Below are 21,889 nucleotides of genomic sequence, written 5' to 3'. Positions count from 1 at the left end.
CTCCGTCTTCGAAAGGTGTATCGTATACGCGATACTATTGGCAATCATATTTAAGTATAAATTAATGTTGTTTACAAACCAGTTTCAGTAGACGACACTTTCCGCTCATAATATTGTATTTTCGTTTAAAAGAAGTCTTCCTAGCGAAAATCTGCTTTAGGCTGACAATGTCGTTCTTGATTAGCCTGTACCGCTGCAAACGCTTATTTTGGACGTCACTTTACGCAAATGCATTAAATCCCATTTTTCCAGGTCGAGGCGAGGCTCATTTATATTCAGTTGCATTGCAAAAACGAGCTTGGCAGCATTGTACATTCATGTATTAATTGAAAGAGCCATTGTATTGCATTGATCGTATAAGTGTGGTAATTAGAGCATCGTCATTAAGTATGTAACATGCAGATCAGCATTTGCAACATTTTTATTCAAATTTTACGATAAATAAAACCAGAAATTTGAATGTATTTTGGATGAAACCTAGACTTAAGGGCGGCTTATTTATGGGCCACCGTGCCAAGATCGAATCTTCCAATGTGGTTTGATCATTTATATTATTTGAAAAGCTTAGGAAAAAGCTCGTGTATCGTATATGTCATGATAAACATGACACTTAATGGCGTTAAATGTTTGCCAATATGTTAGATAGTGTTATGTTTTTATGGATATTATTACAATCTTTTACTATAACTGAATTGAGTTTAATTTAAATGCAAGAGCTCTTAGGGAAATAACAAGCTATTACATTCATTCATTGGTTCCCTAGAGTATACATGTATCTTTCATCGCAATTATTTATACTATGTATATATTTATGTATACTAAAACTGAAAAATTCAAAAGCACCTAGTCCTTCCGATCACATATTAAATGAATACATCAAATCAACAAAAGATATCTTGCTCCCTTTCTACACTAAATTGTTCAACTTTGTCCTACAAACAGGTATCATCCCACTATCCTGGCTTGAAGGCACTATAATCCCAATTTTTAAAAACAAAGGGAGCCCAACTGAACCGAGCAATTATAGGCCCATAACACTGCTCAGCTGTATGGGCAAATTGTTTACCTCAATTTTGAACCAAAGACTAAACACTTTTCTTGAATTAAATAACATTTTAGAGGAAAATCAAGCTGGCTTCCGTAAGGGTTACTCTTGCGCAGACCATATTTTCACCCTTCATGCATTAATAGAGATAATTAAAAAACGCAAACAAAAACTTTTCTGCGCCTTCATTGATTTTTCGCAGGCGTTCGATAAAGTGTGGAGAGCTGGCCTCTGGCATAAAGTACTAGGCACGCAAATTAATGGCAACTTTTTCAGAGTCCTTTTAAATATGTACAGTAACATAAAATCATGCGTTTCCCTAAATGGAGAATGCTCCCAGTACTTTTTGTCAGAAATAGGAGTAAGGCAAGGAGAAAATTTATCACCAGTACTTTTCTCGCTTTTCTTAAATGACCTTCATTCATACCTGCATATAAATGGATCTGTTGGGGTTGAACTTATCAACCCAGATACTGCAATATTGTGGCTTAAGCTTCTGGTCCTATTGTATGCAGATGACACCGTCATTGTCTCAAGTAGTGCCTCTGACCTGCAAAACAGCCTTAACACGTTTCATAATTATTGCAAAAACTGGTACCTAAATATTAATATTACAAAAACAAAAGTTATTATCTTTGGCGCTAGACAAACAAGGAACTTTAATTTTAAATGTGGAAATAACACAATTGAAATAACAAAAACTTATCACTATCTTGGCGTCACATTCTCTAGTAATGGATCCTTCTTAAACGCCCGCAAACATGTAAAAGAACAAGCCTCAAAAGCCATGCACCTTCTTTGGACTCGTGTTAACAATGCAAATTTACCTATCGACTTAGCTTTTAAACTCTTTGATCATACTGTTCTACCCATTCTTACCTATGGCTCAGAAATATTTGGATATGAAAATTTAGAAATATTAGAACAGGTTCACAAAGATTTCATGAGAAAAATCACAAAAGCCCGTCGGTCAACACCAATCAACTTTCTATATGGTGAACTAGGACGCTACCCTTTAAGCATTAATATTAAAACAAAAATGATCTCCTTTTGGAATAGACTTATAACAGGCAAAGAAAGCAAAATATCTTTACTAACTTACCAACATATGTTGTCACAACCAAATTTAAATTTCAAATGGTTAAATAAAATTAAAGAAATCCTTACATCTGTTGGAAGACCAGACATCTGGCAAAACCAAACACAAATTACACAAAACAACATCCACATACAAATAAAACAAACACTAATTGATCAATTTAAGCAATCATGGAACGCTGAACTACAAATAAGCAACAAAGGGCGCATCTACAGCAGTTATAAAAGTAACCATGAGTTTGAGCCTTACCTGATTAAAATTCATCCCGATGAGTCCCAAAGTATCTTTAGATTCCGCACTGCCAACCACCTCCTCCCTGTAGAAACTGGCCGCTATGAAGGCATTCCATTCCATGATCGTCTTTGCAACCTATGTAACACACACGAAATAGCTACTGAAAAACACTATTTAATGACATGCCCTTATTTTGATAACGAACGGCATCGATATTTAGGAAACCAAATAGAAAGGCATGCAACATTTAACGAAATCATGACGCCGTCATCAATATTAGAAATGAAAGAGCTTTCGAAATTTAGCAGAATTATAATGAAGAAATTTATCAGGCATTAGACTATTGCATTGAGTTTTATATCTTCGAAAAACAACAACAACAAAACGCCAATGCCTCCGAACTCACTTGCTTTAATTATTCACGATGCAAGTTTATCGAACGCCTACTGTATAACTTTAAAGCATGATATATTACTTACTCTCCAACTATTAAATGGCTTACCTCAATTCGCGGGTGATATCCAATTAATTTTGCACCGACATCTGTTAAAAACACGCGTCTGGCTAAACCGATAATAATCACACGAGGTGATCCATAACTTTTAACTGTACACGGTCTCAAACTAGGTCGCAAAGACCCGTATGTTAAATACTGCAGTAGTGCAGTGACGTCACCTGTGATTTACTATAGTCCGCAAATGAGGCTATTCCACGAAATGATCCGCATCGACTCTATAAACACTTACAATTATAATCTATGTAGACGTACCATACACCAGTAAATAAAACACTGTTATTTATCACGTTAATAATTGTGTGATGTTTCTTCTCTGATGAACAATGAATAGCACTTATGTATGTATACTTACATTATCTATTGTTAAATTATTCCTAACATTATGTTGATGTATATTACCAATGACTATGACACTGCTTAAAATACACGAGATTGTGAATATGAATATCTTGATTATGAAATCGTTTCATGTAAATGATGATAATGTATAGGGTTATTCTGTGCATGCATGATTCTTATGCGTATTATTATCAATATCATTATTATTATTTTTTTTTATCATAATAATATTTATTATTATTATTATTATTACTACTACTATTATTATTATCATTACTATTATTATTATTATTATTATTACTATTATTATTACTATTATTATTATTATTATTATTATTATTATTATTTAATTACTATTATTATTACTAAATTATTGTTTAAGCACAAATGCTATTATTGAAAACCAATGTTAATTTTTATCTCTCCCATTTTGCGAACTTAATTTAAAACTAACAAACAATCAATGTAACTGTTAAAACTGTTAAGTGATTCAAACTGCTTATATAAATATGACTTCCCCCTATACCAAAATGTCCCGCACTTGAACCGGAAACAAACAATGTATTTTGTACTGTGTATATTATATGTTCCCCATGTTGTATCTATGTATACCTGGGAGTAATAAAGTATTGTTCTGTTCTATTTTGACTTGGTGTACTAGTATACTGATTAATGGTCCATTAAACTTACGGCACTTCACAGTCGTGTTCGATTGCCGCGTTAAGAGTAAGACTGAAATGTGCTTCAAAATTTTAAATTCAGAAGTTTATGAACACAAGTTTGCCGGCATCAAATATACCTTAATAGTGCACAGATACTGCATATACGAGTTATTCGGCAACATACATAAAATATGGCAATGCTCGCAAAATACATAACCTATTGTAGCATTTGCTTGTTAACTAAAACATTTACTTATCGAATATCAATCTAATTGAAACGTAGTTAAAGATATTTAAAATGCAAATAAATTAACTGATGATTAGCAAAAACAGAATTGAAACTTTCGATACGATAAAATGCAACACATATAAATATCGGCTCAGTTCTTCTTCTTTTATTTTTAAACAAGATTTCAGATTTCAGCATTATAAAATACATATTCTTCATCCTTCAAAGGCCTGTCTTGAATTTTGAAAAGTTTTCTTTATACAAATATTTTACCGTTTGGAGTACTTTTTTAGTATTATAAAAATATGTAACAACTTTTACAATTCACGGACAAAATAACTGAACACAATTATCAGGGCGTTCGAAGGCATGTTTCTAATCAAACATGGAAAGCTCGACAGAGAAAGAGGTGTTAAGTGCTGTCTCTGATGGCTCTTAAATAAATCATTTGCAATCAAATAAACGTAAAAAATGGGCTATTATTAAAGCTTCATTTCTTAAAAAGATACACTAACTGCGGTTTTTTACACATATATTCACCATATACGATATGTGTTTGGTGATAAAATGAATTTTGTATCTAATGGCCTATATTGTGTAGACATGTTTCACATGCCTTAGATTAAATACATCCAAATGGACTTTTCTTATGATTAAGTTTTTAGTGTTTCGCTTATTCAAGATACACTATTAAAGTAAATCCATAAGGCCCAAGGAGAGTGGACCACTTTCCAGTCTTCGGAGGCTGTCATCAGTATAGAGTAACGTCGTATGTGAATCGGTCTCACTGTTTTGCAATTGATTTCTTACCATAATTAAAGGAACTGCCGCCTATATTAGGTTTCTTTCATGCGTATGTTTTACTTCATGTGCATTTTATGCACGGAGACTATAGCTACACTTTTCCTAATGTTTTGAATTTTGTATAAAAAAAAATCAACATCGTTGAGTGTTAAAACATATTATGCGATGTTGAAGGGTATCGCATCATTCCGTCTTTACTAAGGACACTACTTGTGTTGGAAATGTCTGCAGTATAGTAAACTAGAATAGAGTGCAAGGATTAAGGTGTAAAATCACAATCATCATCATCATCATCATCATCATCATCATCATCATCATCATCATCATCATCATCATCATCATCATCATCATCATCATCATCATCATCATCATCATCATCATCATCATCATCATCATCAACATCACCATCATCATCACCACCATCATCATCATCATCATCATCATCATCATCATCATCATCATCATCATCATCATCATCATCATCATCATCATCATCATCATCATCATCATCATCATCATCATCATCATCGTCATAATGAAAACGTACTCTATGATCGTTTTCGTCATCACAAGAGTTCACACGCACAATACATGATTGAATTAAATTATTTGCGTTTTTCGCTCGTATGTTACAGTATCTGTTGTATAGGCCAGTTAGAATTCTAACATTGAATAAATCTTACATGTCATGGAATGATATGCTAACATATGTGGTGTACAATATGAATATCGTGTTTAATCTACAACAACTATGTATCTCCCATAAGCTAAGTTCAGAAACAAGTTATTCGTAGACTAGAAGTTGTCACTTCTTGAATAGATTATGCATATCGCAAACAATAATGAACATTATTAGTTCTCAAATTATTTCATATAAAATGATCGTGGCAGACAGGTATTGCACGCACAATTGTTATTCTGTCGCGTATACACTGAGTTAAGCAGTGGAAATGTAAGTTATTGCAACATAAACAATAAGTGTCTATTTACGTTTTTGCAACATAAAAAAACAGTTGCAATATTAGTGATTGCAACATAAAAAATCAGTTGCAATATTAGTTATTGCAAAATGCACAGTCAGTGACAAAATAGGTGATTGCAACTTAAACAATCAGTTGCAATATGAGTTATTGCAAAATTAACAGTCAGTGTCAAAATAGGTGATTGCAACCTAAACTATCAGTTGCAATATTAGAGATTGCAAAATAAACAGTCAGTGACTAAATAGGTGATTGTAACGTTAACAATCAGTTGCAATTTTAGTGAGTGCAACATAAACATTCAGTTACAATATTAGTGATTTCAACATAAATAATCAGTTGCAATATCAGTGAATGCGACTAAAACAATCAGTAACAATATTGGCGATTGCAACATAAACAATCAGTTTCAATATTAATGATTGCAAAATCAACCGTAAGTGGCAAAAGTGGTGATTGCAACGTAAACAATTCGTGGTTATATTTGTAATTAAAAAATAAACGATCAATGACAATTGTAGGTTGCAACATAAACACTCAAATGCATTCGGAAGCTTTGAACATATGCTCGTCTACGGAAATGTGAATTCTCGGCTTCATCCGCAATTTTAAGACCAGTCTTTAGTGTTTCCGTGTAATGTTAGAGTAATAGATGCACTTAAACCTAGTTATACAATTTGCTTTTATAACGGTATGTTACCAAGGCAAATGTAAAAATGAACATATGATCAATCTTATTTTACATTATTTATTCAAACGCAGTTTCATATCATTCCATCATTCTTTAAATACTGTTTTAGCCAAAAATTATGATGTAGCCATTTTAATTTGATTGTTATAAATGTACTGTTCACAATAACAAGGTAATTACCGCGTAGTATTATATTTACTCTGAAATAAAGAAAATCTAATACATATTTCGGTATTACACTGTCGCGTATTTCTCAGGTATTTTTTTTCTGACAACACAAACAGGTGTCAGTGCTTTTGAGGTAAATTGATTGTAACATAAGCAAAACTGTTCTAGTATTCTCCTGATAAAGCATCTGTAATTCAATTATAGATATTAATCCTTAAAAGAAGGTGTCATTAATATGTTAAGGCTTTGATCCATGAAACGTGTGTGTATTTTTCCATGTTTAATCTGAAAATATCTGGGGTTTTTTAAATATTTGTTACCGCTTCAGATCGACATCTCTTGTTGACTGCTTACTTGTACATAACTTGAACCATTGACATCGCTTGTTGCCTACTTATTTGTACATTACTTAAACCATTGACATCTCTTGTTGCCGACTTAATTGTACATAACTTAAACCATTGACATCTCCTGTTGCCTACCTTATTGTACATAACTTAAACCAACAGTCGCATAACCACTGTTATCGATTTTTGTTTAATGCTACTATTACATGTATAATTTGTAAATAGTCAATTGTTAATGGCAATTATACGTTAATTTTATTGATCTTATGATTACATGAAATTAACAATAATCTTCCATAAGAATTCAAAAAGTGTTTCATTACGTGTGTTTTTTGTTTGTTATATATAAAAACACAGTTATTCATATCTTATTAACTTTATATTGTTTCATTTCTGCATTTAAAAAAATGCGTCCAATGTTTCATTACGTGTGTTTTTTGTTTGTTATATATAAAAACACAGTTATTCATATCTTATTAACTTTATATTGTTTCATTTCTGCATTTAAAAAAATGCGTCCAATGAAATAGCATAATTTTAATACATTTTTGTTATTTTAAAAATAAATCAACTTAATAAATTTAAATAACATTATATTGATTGATATCTGCACTTAAAAATATAACAAAATTCTTAATTTCAACATAACTGTTTGAAAGATAATGAAAAAATATACTATCCACTGATTGCATATGCTCTTTTATTCTCTTTATCTTTGTAATGTTTAGCCAAACTACCATTACACTTATTGTCATTTTCAATTTTATGTTTCTCTGTCTATTATGTTTGTTTCCTAGTTGGGACCAGTGGTTCATTGTGTTTTTTCTCACTTTTGTGATTATTTCTTTTCGCTTCTTCATATCTAAGGAATATTCATCTTTCTGTATCCATAATTTTTGTTTTCTATTTTTGTTTGTATGTATGGACATCCTATGTCTTATAATAGAAACAAACTGGACATGTTTTAAGATAGAAACTAACTGGACAAGCACATACAAATTACCATTCACATCACCCTCCACCCACTTAAATGATTAAATTATGTACTTTAAATGTTAAAGGATTAAACAATAAAGACAAACGAATAAAAATCTTCAAATGGTTAGACGAAAATAATATAGTATATGCCTTTTACAAGAATGTCATTGGACACCTACTTTAGCACAAACCTTAAAAGATGAATGGGACGGAGAAATCTATCTCAGTGGAGAACATACTAATAAACAAGGCATTGCCTTTCTGATAAAAAATAATATAGGGGTCACAGTCGATAACTTTAAGGAAATAATAATTGGTAGACAAGCAAGTATAGATATCAAAATACACGAAACACAAATAACACTAATCAACGTCTACGGCCCTAACATAGACGATTCCACATTTTACGAAACATTACAATCCTTTATAATTAATAACCAAGATAAAAATATTATAATCGGTGGTGATTTCAATACTGTCCTGAACCCATTATTGGATAAAAAGAATGGAAACCTTTATACTCATACTAAAAATAGAAACATTTTAAATAACATAATTGTAACCTACAATATGATAGATATCTGGCGTACAGTATACCCAAACGAAAGCAAATTCACCTGGCACTCAAACACAAAACCAACAATATTTTGTAGATTAGACTATTTTTTAATATCTGAATCTCTTTGCAACATTATTGACACATGTAACATAAAACCAGGATTTATGACTGACCACTCTCTAGTTGAACTTAAACTCCACAATATACAACCTGAAAGAGGCCCAGGATACTTTAAAATTAACAACAGCATTTTATTAGATACACAATATCAAACACAAATAAAACAGGAAATATTAAATACAGTTCAAAATAATAAAGATGCAAACCCAAACACCTTATGGGAAGTAATTAAAGGAAATATACGTAACACAACAATTAGATACACATCATTTAAACAAAAAGAAACACACAAACTTGAAACTGACACCATCAAAACCATTAAAACACTTGAAAAACAATTGCATCAAACAAACACAAATGATACCACCGACATTGAAAATGAAATAACATTAAAAAAACAAATATTAGATGGAATCTATCATACACATCTCAATGGAATAATACTAAGAGCGCGTGCACAGCATGTTGAACACAATGAAAAAAATACAAAATATTTCGCAAACATTGAAAAACGTAGAAGTGAACAAAAAACTGTACACAAATTAGTAGTCAATGGCAAAGATATAATAAACAGAACTCAAATACTAGAAGAACAACGTTTATTTTTCGAAACCCCCTATAAAAGAAAAAATGTTGAAAATAACACCCTTTTTAAAAATACACATCACGCTTTAAACCAGGAGGAAAAACAACTGTGCGACGGATTGCTTAATGAATATGAATGTGGATTAGCCCTAAAAGAAATGCAAAATAACAAAAGCCCAGGATCTGATGGCATCACAATCGAATTTTATAAAATATTCTGGAATGATATAAAAACACATCTAATTAATTCACTTAACTATTCATTTAACAACGAAAACTTAACTACGCTACAAAAACCATTATCAAACTGGCGCCCGATAAGTTTACTTAACAATAACTATAAAATTGCAACTAAAAGTATAGCAAACAGAATTAAAAAAATATTACCATCAATCATTTCAAAATCTCAATCTGGTTTCATAAAAGGACGTTACATTGGTGAAAACGTTCGTCTTATCCAAGAATGCATAAACTATTTCAACAATTCAAATAATCCTGGTCTAATATTCTTTGCAGACTTTGAAAAGGCATTCGATTCGCTTGATCATTCATTTATGTTCTCTTGCTTAGAAAATATGAACTTTGGTGAAAGTCTCATTCAATGGGTCAAACTATTCTATACCGATATTAACAGTATAATCATTAACAATGGCTTCTTTTCAAACAGTTTTAACATCGAACGAGGGGTTCGACAAGGATGTCCACTCTCATCATCCCTATTTATTATTTGCATCGAGTATCTATCACATCACATCCAATCAAATAAACACATAAAAGGCATATCACTAGAACCTGACGAAGAAATCAAACAATCCCTATTTGCTGACGATGCAACTTATTTTTTAAATGACAATTACGATTCTTTCCATAACCTTATAGAGTCGCTAACCCTTTACGGAATGACATCGGGTCTTAAACTAAACAAAAGTAAATGTACTGTGCTACGAGTAGGTAAATTAAAACAAAGTAATGTTCAATATAATAAAGAAATGAAATTTAATTGGACATCCGATGAAGCCACAACGTTAGGAATTACTTTCACAAATAATGAAAAGGATACAGTTCTAAAAAACATACTACCTAAATTACAGAATTTTAAAAACTGCTTAAAATCATGGCATCATCGTAAACTTACACTTATTGGAAAAAAACACAGTATTGAAAACGTTTGCACTTCCTAAGTTAATATATGTATTTACAGTTCTCCCAAATCCACCAATTGATGTTATTAACGATATAAAATCATCAATATTTAATTTCATATGGGACGGTAAGCCTGATAAAATAAAAAGAACTCAGCTAATTCAATCTGTAGAAAATGGAGGTATCCAATTAACGAACATTGACTCATTCTTGAATGCAATCAAATGCAGCTGGGTTAAAAGATACCTAGATAGTACCAATACGAGTAAATAGAAATTATTCTACCAGAAAATCCTAAAAAAATATGGTGACTCCTTACTCTTTGAATGTAACATCAGCAATACTATCTTACATGAAATTGCAAACGAAAACATATTTCTGTCTGATGTTCTATCAGCGTGGAGTGATGTCACTCATAATTTAGAAACCCAAACCAGCAGTAAAACAATAATATGGAATAATAAAGACATAACGTCAAACAATAAGACGTTTTTCTATAAAGACTGGTTTGAACGAAGCATTAAATATGTCGACCAATTATATGACTACAGAATTAAGGATTTCTACTCTTTTGATAATATATGCTACATATACGGAATACCTTCAAATAATTTTCTGAAGTACTACACACTAATCAAAAGCATACCCATACATATTAAATCTGAAATCAATACAAATAATACACCATGTACTCAAACAACATTTGTAGAAAACACACTTGGAAGAAAAAACAAAACAAATAAAATATTTTACACACTACAAATTAAAAACCCTACAGAAAACTCCAAAATCAAAAATAAATGGCAAGTCCTTTTTGGAGAAAATGAACTAAATTGGAAACACATATTTACCATGCCATATAAAGCAACAATTGAAAGCACACTGAGAAATTTTCAATATAAATACATCCATAGAATTATAGCTACAAATAAATATCTCTATAAATGCAAATTATCTAACTCAAATCTGTGTGACTTCTGCAGTGAAAACATTGAAACTATAGAACATCTTTTTTGGGAGTGCAAACACATCCAGCCTATTTGGAATCAATTAATATCTTTTCTTGAACAACATCAACTAAACATTAAACTATCTTTCTTAGATGTAAGTTTCGGAATTAACTCATTGAAATCAATAGACTGTAATAATATTGTGAATTTTATGGTTATATTGATGAAATATTTTATCTTAAACATGAAGTACAAAAAACAAGTACCAAATTTTAATTGTTTTGTCCATAGTCTTAAACTAAAAATCGAGATTGAGAAAGAAATAGCCCTCAGTAATGACACATTACAAATCTTTGAACAAAAATGGAATCGGATTAAATTCTCATAATGTTTTGTCCACTAATATACATTTCACTCTAATGTTAGTTTATCCCTCTAAAATAGTTTTGTTTATTTTTTTTCTCAATCGGACAAGATCATTGTGAATATACAACAAAACACACAAGTCCAGTATGCTTTGTTACAACCCGTTTTGCAATAAACTATTTTGCAATAAAATTATTGCAAAACGGGTTGGAGTGTCTTATTGCATTTTTTTTTTAAACAACCCGTTTTGCAATAAACCCGTTTTGCAATAAAATTATTGCAAAACGGGTTGGAGTGTTTTATTGCATTTTTTTTTAACAACCCGTTTTGCAATAAACCCGTTTTGCAATAAAATCACCACACATTTATTTGCAATAATTTCATTGCAAAACGGGTTGGAGTGTCTTATTGCAATGAGAATTTTGTATAACAACCCGTTTTGCAATAAACCCGTTTTGCAATAAAATCATCACTCTTGTATTTATTCAAATGGATTGGAATAGTTAAAAGTGATGTTCAAATTTTGTATTTAAATAATATTGTTTTAAAATAGACAAAACTGTGAGTTAAAACTTAAAATTAAAAAGCATGGAAGGTGGTGAATTTCGAGATTTAATACGATAAAACAAAACAGAATGTGTGTCGAAACGTGTTGAAGTGTCTTCATGCAACGTCAGTTGTGAGTTACAAACCGTTTCGCAATACAATCATCACATATATACTATTTGTTTCAAATTGATTTGAAACGGCATAAAGGAAGTTTAAAATGTCGCCTGCAAGGTAAATATGATACAACTAAACTGAATGTATATATGAAGTGATTTTCACCAATTGGGAAATTAAGTGAAAACAACCCAGAAGTGCAATAACTTTATTGCAAAACGGGTTGGAGTGTTTTATTGCAATTTGTAATTTTTATAACAACCCATTTTGCAATAATAACATGACACATGCATTAACTAATTCAAATGGAATGGAAAGATTAAAAAGGAAATTTAAAATATCGTATTAAAATAATATTATTTCCAAATATAGACAAAACTGTTAGTTTCCACTAAAAAGTAAAAAGCATTGAAGGCGATGCATTTCGAGATTGAATGCGATAAAACAATACAAAATGTAAATAGAAAGTGTTTCAACCTATTAAGTACTGAAGTGAAGATAACGCCGAAATGCAATAATTTACTTAAAAAACGTGTTGAAGTGTCTTCATGCAATGTGAGTTGTGTGTAACAAACCGTTTCGCAATAAAATCATCACATATATACTATTTTTTTCAAATTTCTTTGAAACGGAATAAAGTAAGTTTAAAATGTCGCCTTCAAGGTAAATATGATAAAACTAGAGTGAATGTATATATTTATGAAGTGATTTTCACCAATTGGGGAATTAAATGAAGACAACCCAGAAGTGCAATAATTTTATTGCAAAACGGGTTGGAGTGTTTTATTGCAATTTGTAATTTGTATAACAACCCGTTTTGCAATTATCCCGTTTTGCAATAATTTTATTGCAAAACGGGTTGGAGCGTTTTATTGCAATTTGATTTTTTTTATAACAACCCGTTTTGCATTAAACCCGTTTTGCAATAATACAATGACACGTGTATTAATTAATTCAAATTGATTGTAAACATTAAAAAGGATATTTAAAATATCGTTTTTTTTTATATTTCCAAATATGGACAAAACTGTTAGTTTCCACTAAAAAGTAAAAAGCATTGAAGGCGATGCATTTCGAGATTTAATGCGATAAAACAATACAAAATGTATATAGAAAGTGTTTCAACCTATTTAGTACTGAAGTGAAGATAACGCCGAAATGCAATAATTTACTGAAAAAACGTGTTGAAGTGTCTTCATGCAATGTGAGTTGTGTGTAACAAACCGTTTCGCAATAAAATCATCACATATATACTATTTTTTTCAAATTTCTTTGAAACGGCATAAAGTAAGTTTAAAATGTCGCCTTCAAGGTAAATATGATAAAACTAGAGTGAATGTATATATTTATGAAGTGATTTTCACCAATTGGGGAATTAAATGAAGACAACCCAGAAGTGCAATTATTTTATTGCAAAACGGGCTGGAGTGTCCATATTTGGAAATAAAAAAAAACGATATTTTAAATATCCTTTTTAATGTTTACAATCAATTTAAATTAATTAATACACGTGTCATTGTATTATTGCAAAACGGGTTTATTGCAAAACGGGTTGTTATAAAAAAAATCAAATTGCAATAAAACGCTCCAACCCGTTTTGCAATAAAATTATTGCAAAACGGGTTTATTGCAAAACGGGTTGTTATACAAATTACAAATTGCAATAAAACACTCCAACCCGTTTTGCAATAAAATTATTGCACTTCTGGGTTGTCTTCATTTAATTCCCCAATTGGTGAAAATCACTTCATAAATATATACATTCACTCTAGTTTTATCATATTTACCTTGAAGGCGACATTTTAAACTTACTTTATTCCGTTTCAAAGAAATTTGAAAAAAATAGTATATATGTGATGATTTTATTGCGAAACGGTTTGTTACACACAACTCACATTGCATGAAGACACTTCAACACGTTTTTTAAGTAAATTATTGCATTTCGGCGTTATCTTCACTTCAGTACTTAATAGGTTGAAACACTTTCTATTTACATTTTGTATTGTTTTATCGCATTCAATCTCGAAATGCATCGCCTTCAATGCTTTTTACTTTTTAGTGGAAACTAACAGTTTTGTCTTTATTTGGAAATAATATTATTTCAATACGATATTTTAAATTTCCTTTTTAATCTTTCCATTCCATTTGAATTAGTTAATGCATGTGTCATGTTATTATTGCAAAATGGGTTGTTATAAAAATTTCAAATTGCAATAAGACGCTCCAACCCGTTTTGCAATAAAATTTTTGAAAAAACGGGCTAATTGCTAAACAGGTTGTTATAAAAATTACAAATTGCAATAAAACACTCCAACCCGTTTTGCAATAAAGTTATTGCACTTCTGGGTTGTTTTCACTTAATTTCCCAATTGGTGAAAATCACTTCATATATACATTCAGTTTAGTTGTATCATATTTACCTTGCAGGCGACATTTTAAACTTCCTTTATGCCGTTTCAAATCAATTTGAAACAAATAGTATATAGGTGATGATTGTATTGCGAAACGGTTTGTAACTCACAACTGACGTTGCATGAAGACACTTCAACACGTTTCGACACACATTCTGTTTTGTTTTATCGTATTAAATCTCGAAATTCACCACCTTCCATGCTTTTTAATTTTAAGTTTTAACTCACAGTTTTGTCTATTTTAAAACAATATTATTTAAATACAAAATTTGAACATCACTTTTAACTATTCCAATCCATTTGAATAAATACAAGAGTGATGATTTTATTGCAAAACGGGTTTATTTCAAAACGGGTTGTTATACAAAATTCTCATTGCAATAAGACACTCCAACCCGTTTTGCAATGAAATTATTGCAAATAAATGTGTGGTGATTTTATTGCAAAACGGGTTTATTGCAAAACGGGTTGTTATACATAATTCTAATTGCAATAAGACACTCCAACCCGTTTTGCAATGAAATTATTGCAAATAAATGTGTGGTGATTTTATTGCAAAACGGGTTTATTGCAAAACGGGTTGTTAAAAAAAAATGCAATAAAACACTCCAACCCGTTTTGCAATAATTTTATTGCAAAACGGGTTTATTGCAAAACGGGTTGTTTAAAAAAAAATGCAATAAAACACTCCAACCCGTTTTGCAATAATTTTATTGCAAAACGGGTTTATTGCAAAACGGGTTGTTTAAAAAAAAAATTGCAATAAGACACTCCAACCCGTTTTGCAATAATTTTATTGCAAAACGGGTTTATTGCAAAACGGGTTGTAACAATGCTTTCTTCAGACTTTATACAACTCATCATTGTTCATAACTATTTCTCTGTTGTTCTTTTCTTTCCTCTCTAAAATATATATATATATATTAGCATATCTTGTATAACATGTCTGAACTTTATTGCTTTGTACAATCACTGTGTTGTATGCTCATATACATGTTTACATTGTATGTATGATATTGAATAAAAAAAAAAAAATTGATTGTAACAGAAATATCTCAAAGACACGCACCGTTTAGTGAATTTGCTAAAACGTCAGAATTGAAATTGATCGCAGAATCTGGTTCGTCGTTATTGAATAGATTGACACGATGACAAATGTGCTGTCTTGTTAAGACCGGTTCACTGAGATTTATTTAAAAAATATGTTTCCCCCAAAAGACATTGGTATGATTTACAATAAATATCATTGACATTGGTTATTGAAAAGATCTAGAAATATTATATCTTTTCGTTAGTTTTAGTCGAATTATTTGAATTTCTTTATTCTATGAATGTGGCTATCATTTTAAAATGTTTTATAAATCTTATATAAATAACGGTATTGGCCATATATTTCTCTGAGTCTAGACACTAGTGGACAATAAATACAAACGTATTACAAAGATAGCATTCTTTTGACATGAACGGGAGTACATACGTTTGCAGTCAAATGTGTGCATGCAAACTTGGTAATTAAGTAAACTGCGCTGATGTCTAAACATACAGCAAACGTTCAAGTTTATGTAACTGTATTTTAGCTTAAAGATAACATATGCCGTTTAAGGCTCTGGAGAACTAGTAAGAAAGAAACCCAGGCCGCGTTCCTCTGCTTTTATATGATCATGGCTCTTCTAGAAAATCCAGTCTGTGCGGAACGTGCTGTCCCTGATTAGCCATTGTGGATTGTACTGGCGTATCAGAGACAACACTTTAATCACATCGCCGAAAAAAGACTCTCAGATTTTTTTAGGTCTTTAATGAAAGTTCTTTTTTCTCTTTAATGCTTAGTTATTGTGTTTATAAGAAACGGGTATACAAGCTAGCAGACTAAGGACTAGGCATATCAGATAGGGTAGTCATGGATTTTGATTTTCCTGACCAGATACAATTCTAAAATAAGAACGTATATATTGTTGTAGGCATAACAATATATAATTATGACTATACTATCAAATCAAATCGTATTAAGAAATTTATTTCGCGTCTTTACTATGACGAGCGTTAATAAAACATACGTTTAAAGACGTTTCAAATGCAATTTATAAATTATGTGGGCCATCACTAAGAAAAATATAGAATATTACTAAAAGGGTAATTAATATATAATCACCTGTCTACAAAAAATTGTTACAATTCGTTTTATGTATGACTATAATGTTTCTGCATAAATTGTATAAGAATTTTGCAACACACTGAGAAATGCATGAGGTATATAAGATGTTAGTCGATCGTTAATTTCGATTATGTTTCCATTGTGCTTCTTAAAGGTCTCAGACAAATTCAATGGACGTATTTTAATTCCATGTTCATAGCATGTTCCACTTTCATGGTCGAAACGACATTTTGTGTTCTGTTCCAAATATAAAACATATTTTTCCCATTAAGCTCTGAACCATAAACTTAATAGCCCAGGTCTCCCAGGAGCAGCATATCGTTCTTTCCCATGAAAAGATTATTACAGTTTGTGTCTAAAAATCCCCTTTGATTAAAAATAAATACGACATTTACCAGACATCTAGGGAAAATATATTGTCAATTCCCTTAAAAACCATTTTTGATATAATATGGTCCTCTTTTAAATATGAGGATTGTTTTGGGAAATCGGTGCTTAAGTCATGTGCATAAAGTATCGTCCCAGTTAAGCCAGTTAAGTCCGCACAAGATCATCAGAGACAACACTTTCCGGGGATTGCGTTTAGATGATACTTCCCCTTTAAATGGATCTTTTCACGCTTTGGTAAATTGACAAAATTGAAAAAAGTTGTTTCAGATTCGCAAATTTTCGTTTGAGTTATGATATTTGTGAGGAAACAGTAAAACTGAACATTTACCATGGTCTAATAGAGCCATTATATGCATCTTTTGACGATTTTAAAACCTAAAAATTATAAAGCGTTGCAACGCGAAACGATTGAATAATTTGGAGAGTTCTGTTTTTGTCGTTAAATTTTGTGAAACTACGAAGATTGCTTATATAAGGTATAAAATACGTTCAACATGTGTACTCGGCGGAATAGCTCAGTAGGCTAAAGCGTTTTTACTTCAGGACTCTGGCAGGACTCCAGGGGTCACTGGTTCGAAACCTGGTCCGGGCAATGTTCTTTTCCTTTTTATAATTTTATTCTTGATTTTTTACTGGAGCTTTTACGATCCAATGTTTACATTTATCGATATAAAGCATTTAATGAATAAGTTAAAAAATGCCAAAATCTGTGAAAAGGCCCCTTTAACGCAACATCGATTAAAAGCGAAAAGTGTCTTTTGTAATTAGCTTGTACTACATTAACATACTTATATATGGTTGTCAGACGAGACGGTTATGAAATTTATTAAACAGTATTACTTATAATGGTATTGTTTATAACAAATTCTCCTGTTATATTTAAATACATAAAACATGATGATTGCCACATGGAACCTCTTATTTGTGAAATTAACATAGAAACAGGTTGATATACAATGAATTACTTTTTTTTTAGATCGCTGGCTGTAATTGCATCATTAACAAATACAATAGTAATCGTTTTCTAAATCAAAGCCATCACATAATTAACAACAATTTTTAGTTCATGGTATTTTTTTCTAGGCGTATCTCCACGGATGTGTAGTGACTATTGATCTTACAAAGCACAGACGTGTAGGAAGCAAGTCAAAATATTATATTCAAAAGAGGCTAACAAAATTGTAAACCTATCTGAAACAGATTTGCCATACCATTCTTGTTTTTCCGAAAGTCTGCATATGAAATCTTAAATGAAACTATTATTTCCACAGCGTTTGAATTGTCAATTAGATAACCAAATAACTGTGCAAATTCTTCCAGATTTTAAATTTTCGTTCAATAAAATTTGCGAAGATATTCATGACTAAATAAAAAGTGATAAAGCTTTGGGGCTTCGTATTGTGTAGTTGTCGGATAAAAGCGTCGACGACAACCAGTTTCGTGTATAGCAAGTGTATAGCAATCACATTCGTCTCAAATGAATGTCTGGTCTATGCATTTTTTATTAAATTGGCAAGTGTTTTTATGGTTACCATTGCTAAGTATCATTAGTAAATATGAGGCTTGTTCTGTGAACACTGGGAAAAATGCATGTTCGTAAATTGTCATCTCAGATTAGTATATGCAGTCCGCATGGTGACTGATATTTGCTACGAAGAGACTTTCTGTTAACGGAAAATTCCAAAAAAGCATAAAACCCCTTATTAGCCAGTGACGACTTGAAAGGCCCTTCTGGGACGACACTTTACGCACATGTTAAAGGGCGGCTCATTTTGTTAACATAACGCTTAACATAGGCAGCTCACCCATCGCCAATGACAACGTGACTTCTTCTGGCTCCCAACGCGTGATTTTAATGGTGGGCATCGATCCTTCTTACAAGTGGTTACTCGTCACCGTACTATGCTTTATGTAAATACTTGTCGAAAGTCAAGTTAAAATAATCATTATTATCCAAGTACGAAAATTGTATATCACGAATGGCAATTTAAGGAAATGAAAACTTTGTTTTGGGACGTTATAGGACATAAATGCGCTCATAAGTATTTACCGTATTGAATAAATACGCCGATTTAAACCTATATAACTGGAAAGGCAATATCAAAGTGCTCAGATGCTTTAACCAAATATGGAAATGGAGTCTTATATAGACATTACTTCTTTTCATTTAAGCTTATGCCGTCCGTTATTAGACGGAAAATATTGATTCACTCCAAGTACATGTTGTATTTGCTATGTTGGCAATCCGATGTCGGTTGCAGATGAGGTTTTGTAAATGATAATCTAAATGTAATCAATGTATTAAATCATTAAAATAAATAAGTTATCTATGCAACCTGTATATTACAACCAGTTTGAACATTACATCATAATAACACAATGTTAAATTAAAAATTATATTCCCCAAAAGTATTTCTTTTAAGTTATTGTATCCGTTTTAGCGGTGTCGGTTGGTGTGAGCTGTTACACCCTGGTTGCTATTTCTCTGGAACGTTACTACGCCATATGTGAACCACTGCGGTCACGACGCTGGCAAACACTCTCGCACGCCCGTAGAATGCTGATCGGCATCTGGGCCAGTGTCCTCACCGTGATGTCCCCCATCGCCATGTTCCACAGGGTAATTAAGATCCAGACTGGCGGTCAGGCGTGCCGGGAAGTATGGCCGGAAATCTTGCTGCGCTTTAAAATCGACGTTATGTACAGCATTTTATTGGCAGTGATTCTTTTGCTACTTCCTCTTCTGACGATGGGATCGTTTTATAGCCTTGTTGCCAAAAAACTTTGGATGGTTTCTACACAAATGGAAGCACCATCTGGTGAGTATCGATTGCTTTATTCTGAAGAATAAATGCCCGTAAAATGAAGTGTCATCTTTTTTTTTGGCGTAAAGTTATTATTTGTTATTTCCATTAAGTTCATCATTTACATTATATTGAATCAGATTCAACACTTTATGCGTCAATACATGTCTAAAGAGCCATATGAACGAATTATTAAAAAACAACAACATTAATTTACTGTCATTTTACAGACACAACATCGCGAGAGAGGTTCATACGGCAAACACCCCTACTGAATGAACGTGGTGAAAGCACTCAGTCAATGACACTCGACGGAAATCGTACAAATCATGACCCGTCGAGCCGGAAACGAGTTATTAGAATGCTAGTGGTGGTCGTTTTACAGTATTTCCTGTGTTGGGCTCCATTAACACTTCTCAACTCATGGGAGGCATTTGATTTCCGTTCTGTGTTTTATTACATCTCTCCACTAACTAAATCATTCATTTTACTTTTAGCTTATACATCGTCTTGTATACATCAAATAACATACTGCTTTATGAGTAGGAGTTTCAGGCGAGGTTTTCAGGAGAATGTGCGTTGCTCGAAACCCCTACCCACTCGCCATCAATCATTTACAGCCATTCGATGGTAAAGATGGATGACACTTTCTGATTGCAATTGATGACGACATATAGTTATGTTAACAGACGATGTGACCAAATTTTTTAAATATTTCATATTATATATGAAGCATATTCGAATAATGCTATACGTTGTTTATGTTGTGTGTTTTATTGTTTGTTAAATACCAAGTACATTCTATGATTTATTTGTATAACTATACCAGAGGCGATTGTGTACGTAACCATATTCGCGGATTTAGAATTCAAGTGTCTCACTTTCTATTATACATTATTTATGCTGTTTAATTGTAGATTTTTATGTAGAAAAATAAACCAAATCGGTGAGTGTGATACTATACGTTAAAACACGTGTTATACAAATGAGTCGCGTTCTGAGAGAACTGGGTATAATTTATGTGCGTAAAGTGTCGTCCCAGATTAGCCTGTGCAGTTCGCACAGGCTAATCAGAGACGACACTTTCCGCTTTTATGATATTTTTCGTTTAAAGGAAGTCTCTTCTACACGAAAATCCAGTTAAGGCGGAAAGTGTCGGCCTTGATTAGCCTGTGCGGACTGCACTAGCTAATCTGGGACGACACTTTACGCACATGCCTTATGCCGAGTTTTCTCAGAACAAGACACAAATGTTCCAAACATCCAGATGTCCAAAGGCTCAAGTTGGCATCATTTGCTTTTACTTTGAGCAGTTTGTATATTGTTTAACGATATCTGGACATTACCGTTCTTGTATAAATATAAATAACATATTCAATATATATGAGCATCACTCTGGAACAACGAGGCTAAGGGCACGTGCAGTGTACACCGGCTAGTTAGGGACGGCACATTACACCTAAACTTAATTTTCGGAACAAGTTAAAAAACAGGAATAACGATTATCAATCGATGAGCATATTTATATTGCACACAGTAAAAATCTACGTTTATATTGATATCAGTGAAACATATATACAACAAATAAATCAATAACTATAGTTAATTTTAGATTAAGATCTCGTTATCTATTCTAGAGCTGTCGAATAAAAG

At 31.9% G+C, this 21,889-nt stretch overlaps 1 protein-coding gene across 1 annotated transcript in view; it reads left to right on the top strand.

Annotated features, from left to right (window-relative positions):
- Positions 1-20,870, top strand: part of LOC127840348 (cholecystokinin receptor-like) — a 26,757-nt gene extending 5,887 nt beyond the window's left edge. The window contains exons 3-4 of the mRNA XM_052368756.1: positions 19,874-20,251; positions 20,467-20,870. Coding sequence (XP_052224716.1) covers positions 19,874-20,251; positions 20,467-20,870 — 782 coding nt within the window. The remainder of the gene's footprint in view (positions 1-19,873; positions 20,252-20,466) is intronic.
- The last annotated feature ends 1,019 nt before the right edge of the window (positions 20,871-21,889 follow it).

The sequence above is a fragment of the Dreissena polymorpha genome, chromosome 8, assembly GCF_020536995.1.
Source record: "Dreissena polymorpha isolate Duluth1 chromosome 8, UMN_Dpol_1.0, whole genome shotgun sequence".
NCBI classification, from domain to species: domain Eukaryota; kingdom Metazoa; phylum Mollusca; class Bivalvia; order Myida; family Dreissenidae; genus Dreissena; species Dreissena polymorpha.
The sequence above is the reverse complement of the archived record's forward strand: the minus strand, read 5'-3'. Positions and strand labels throughout refer to the sequence as shown.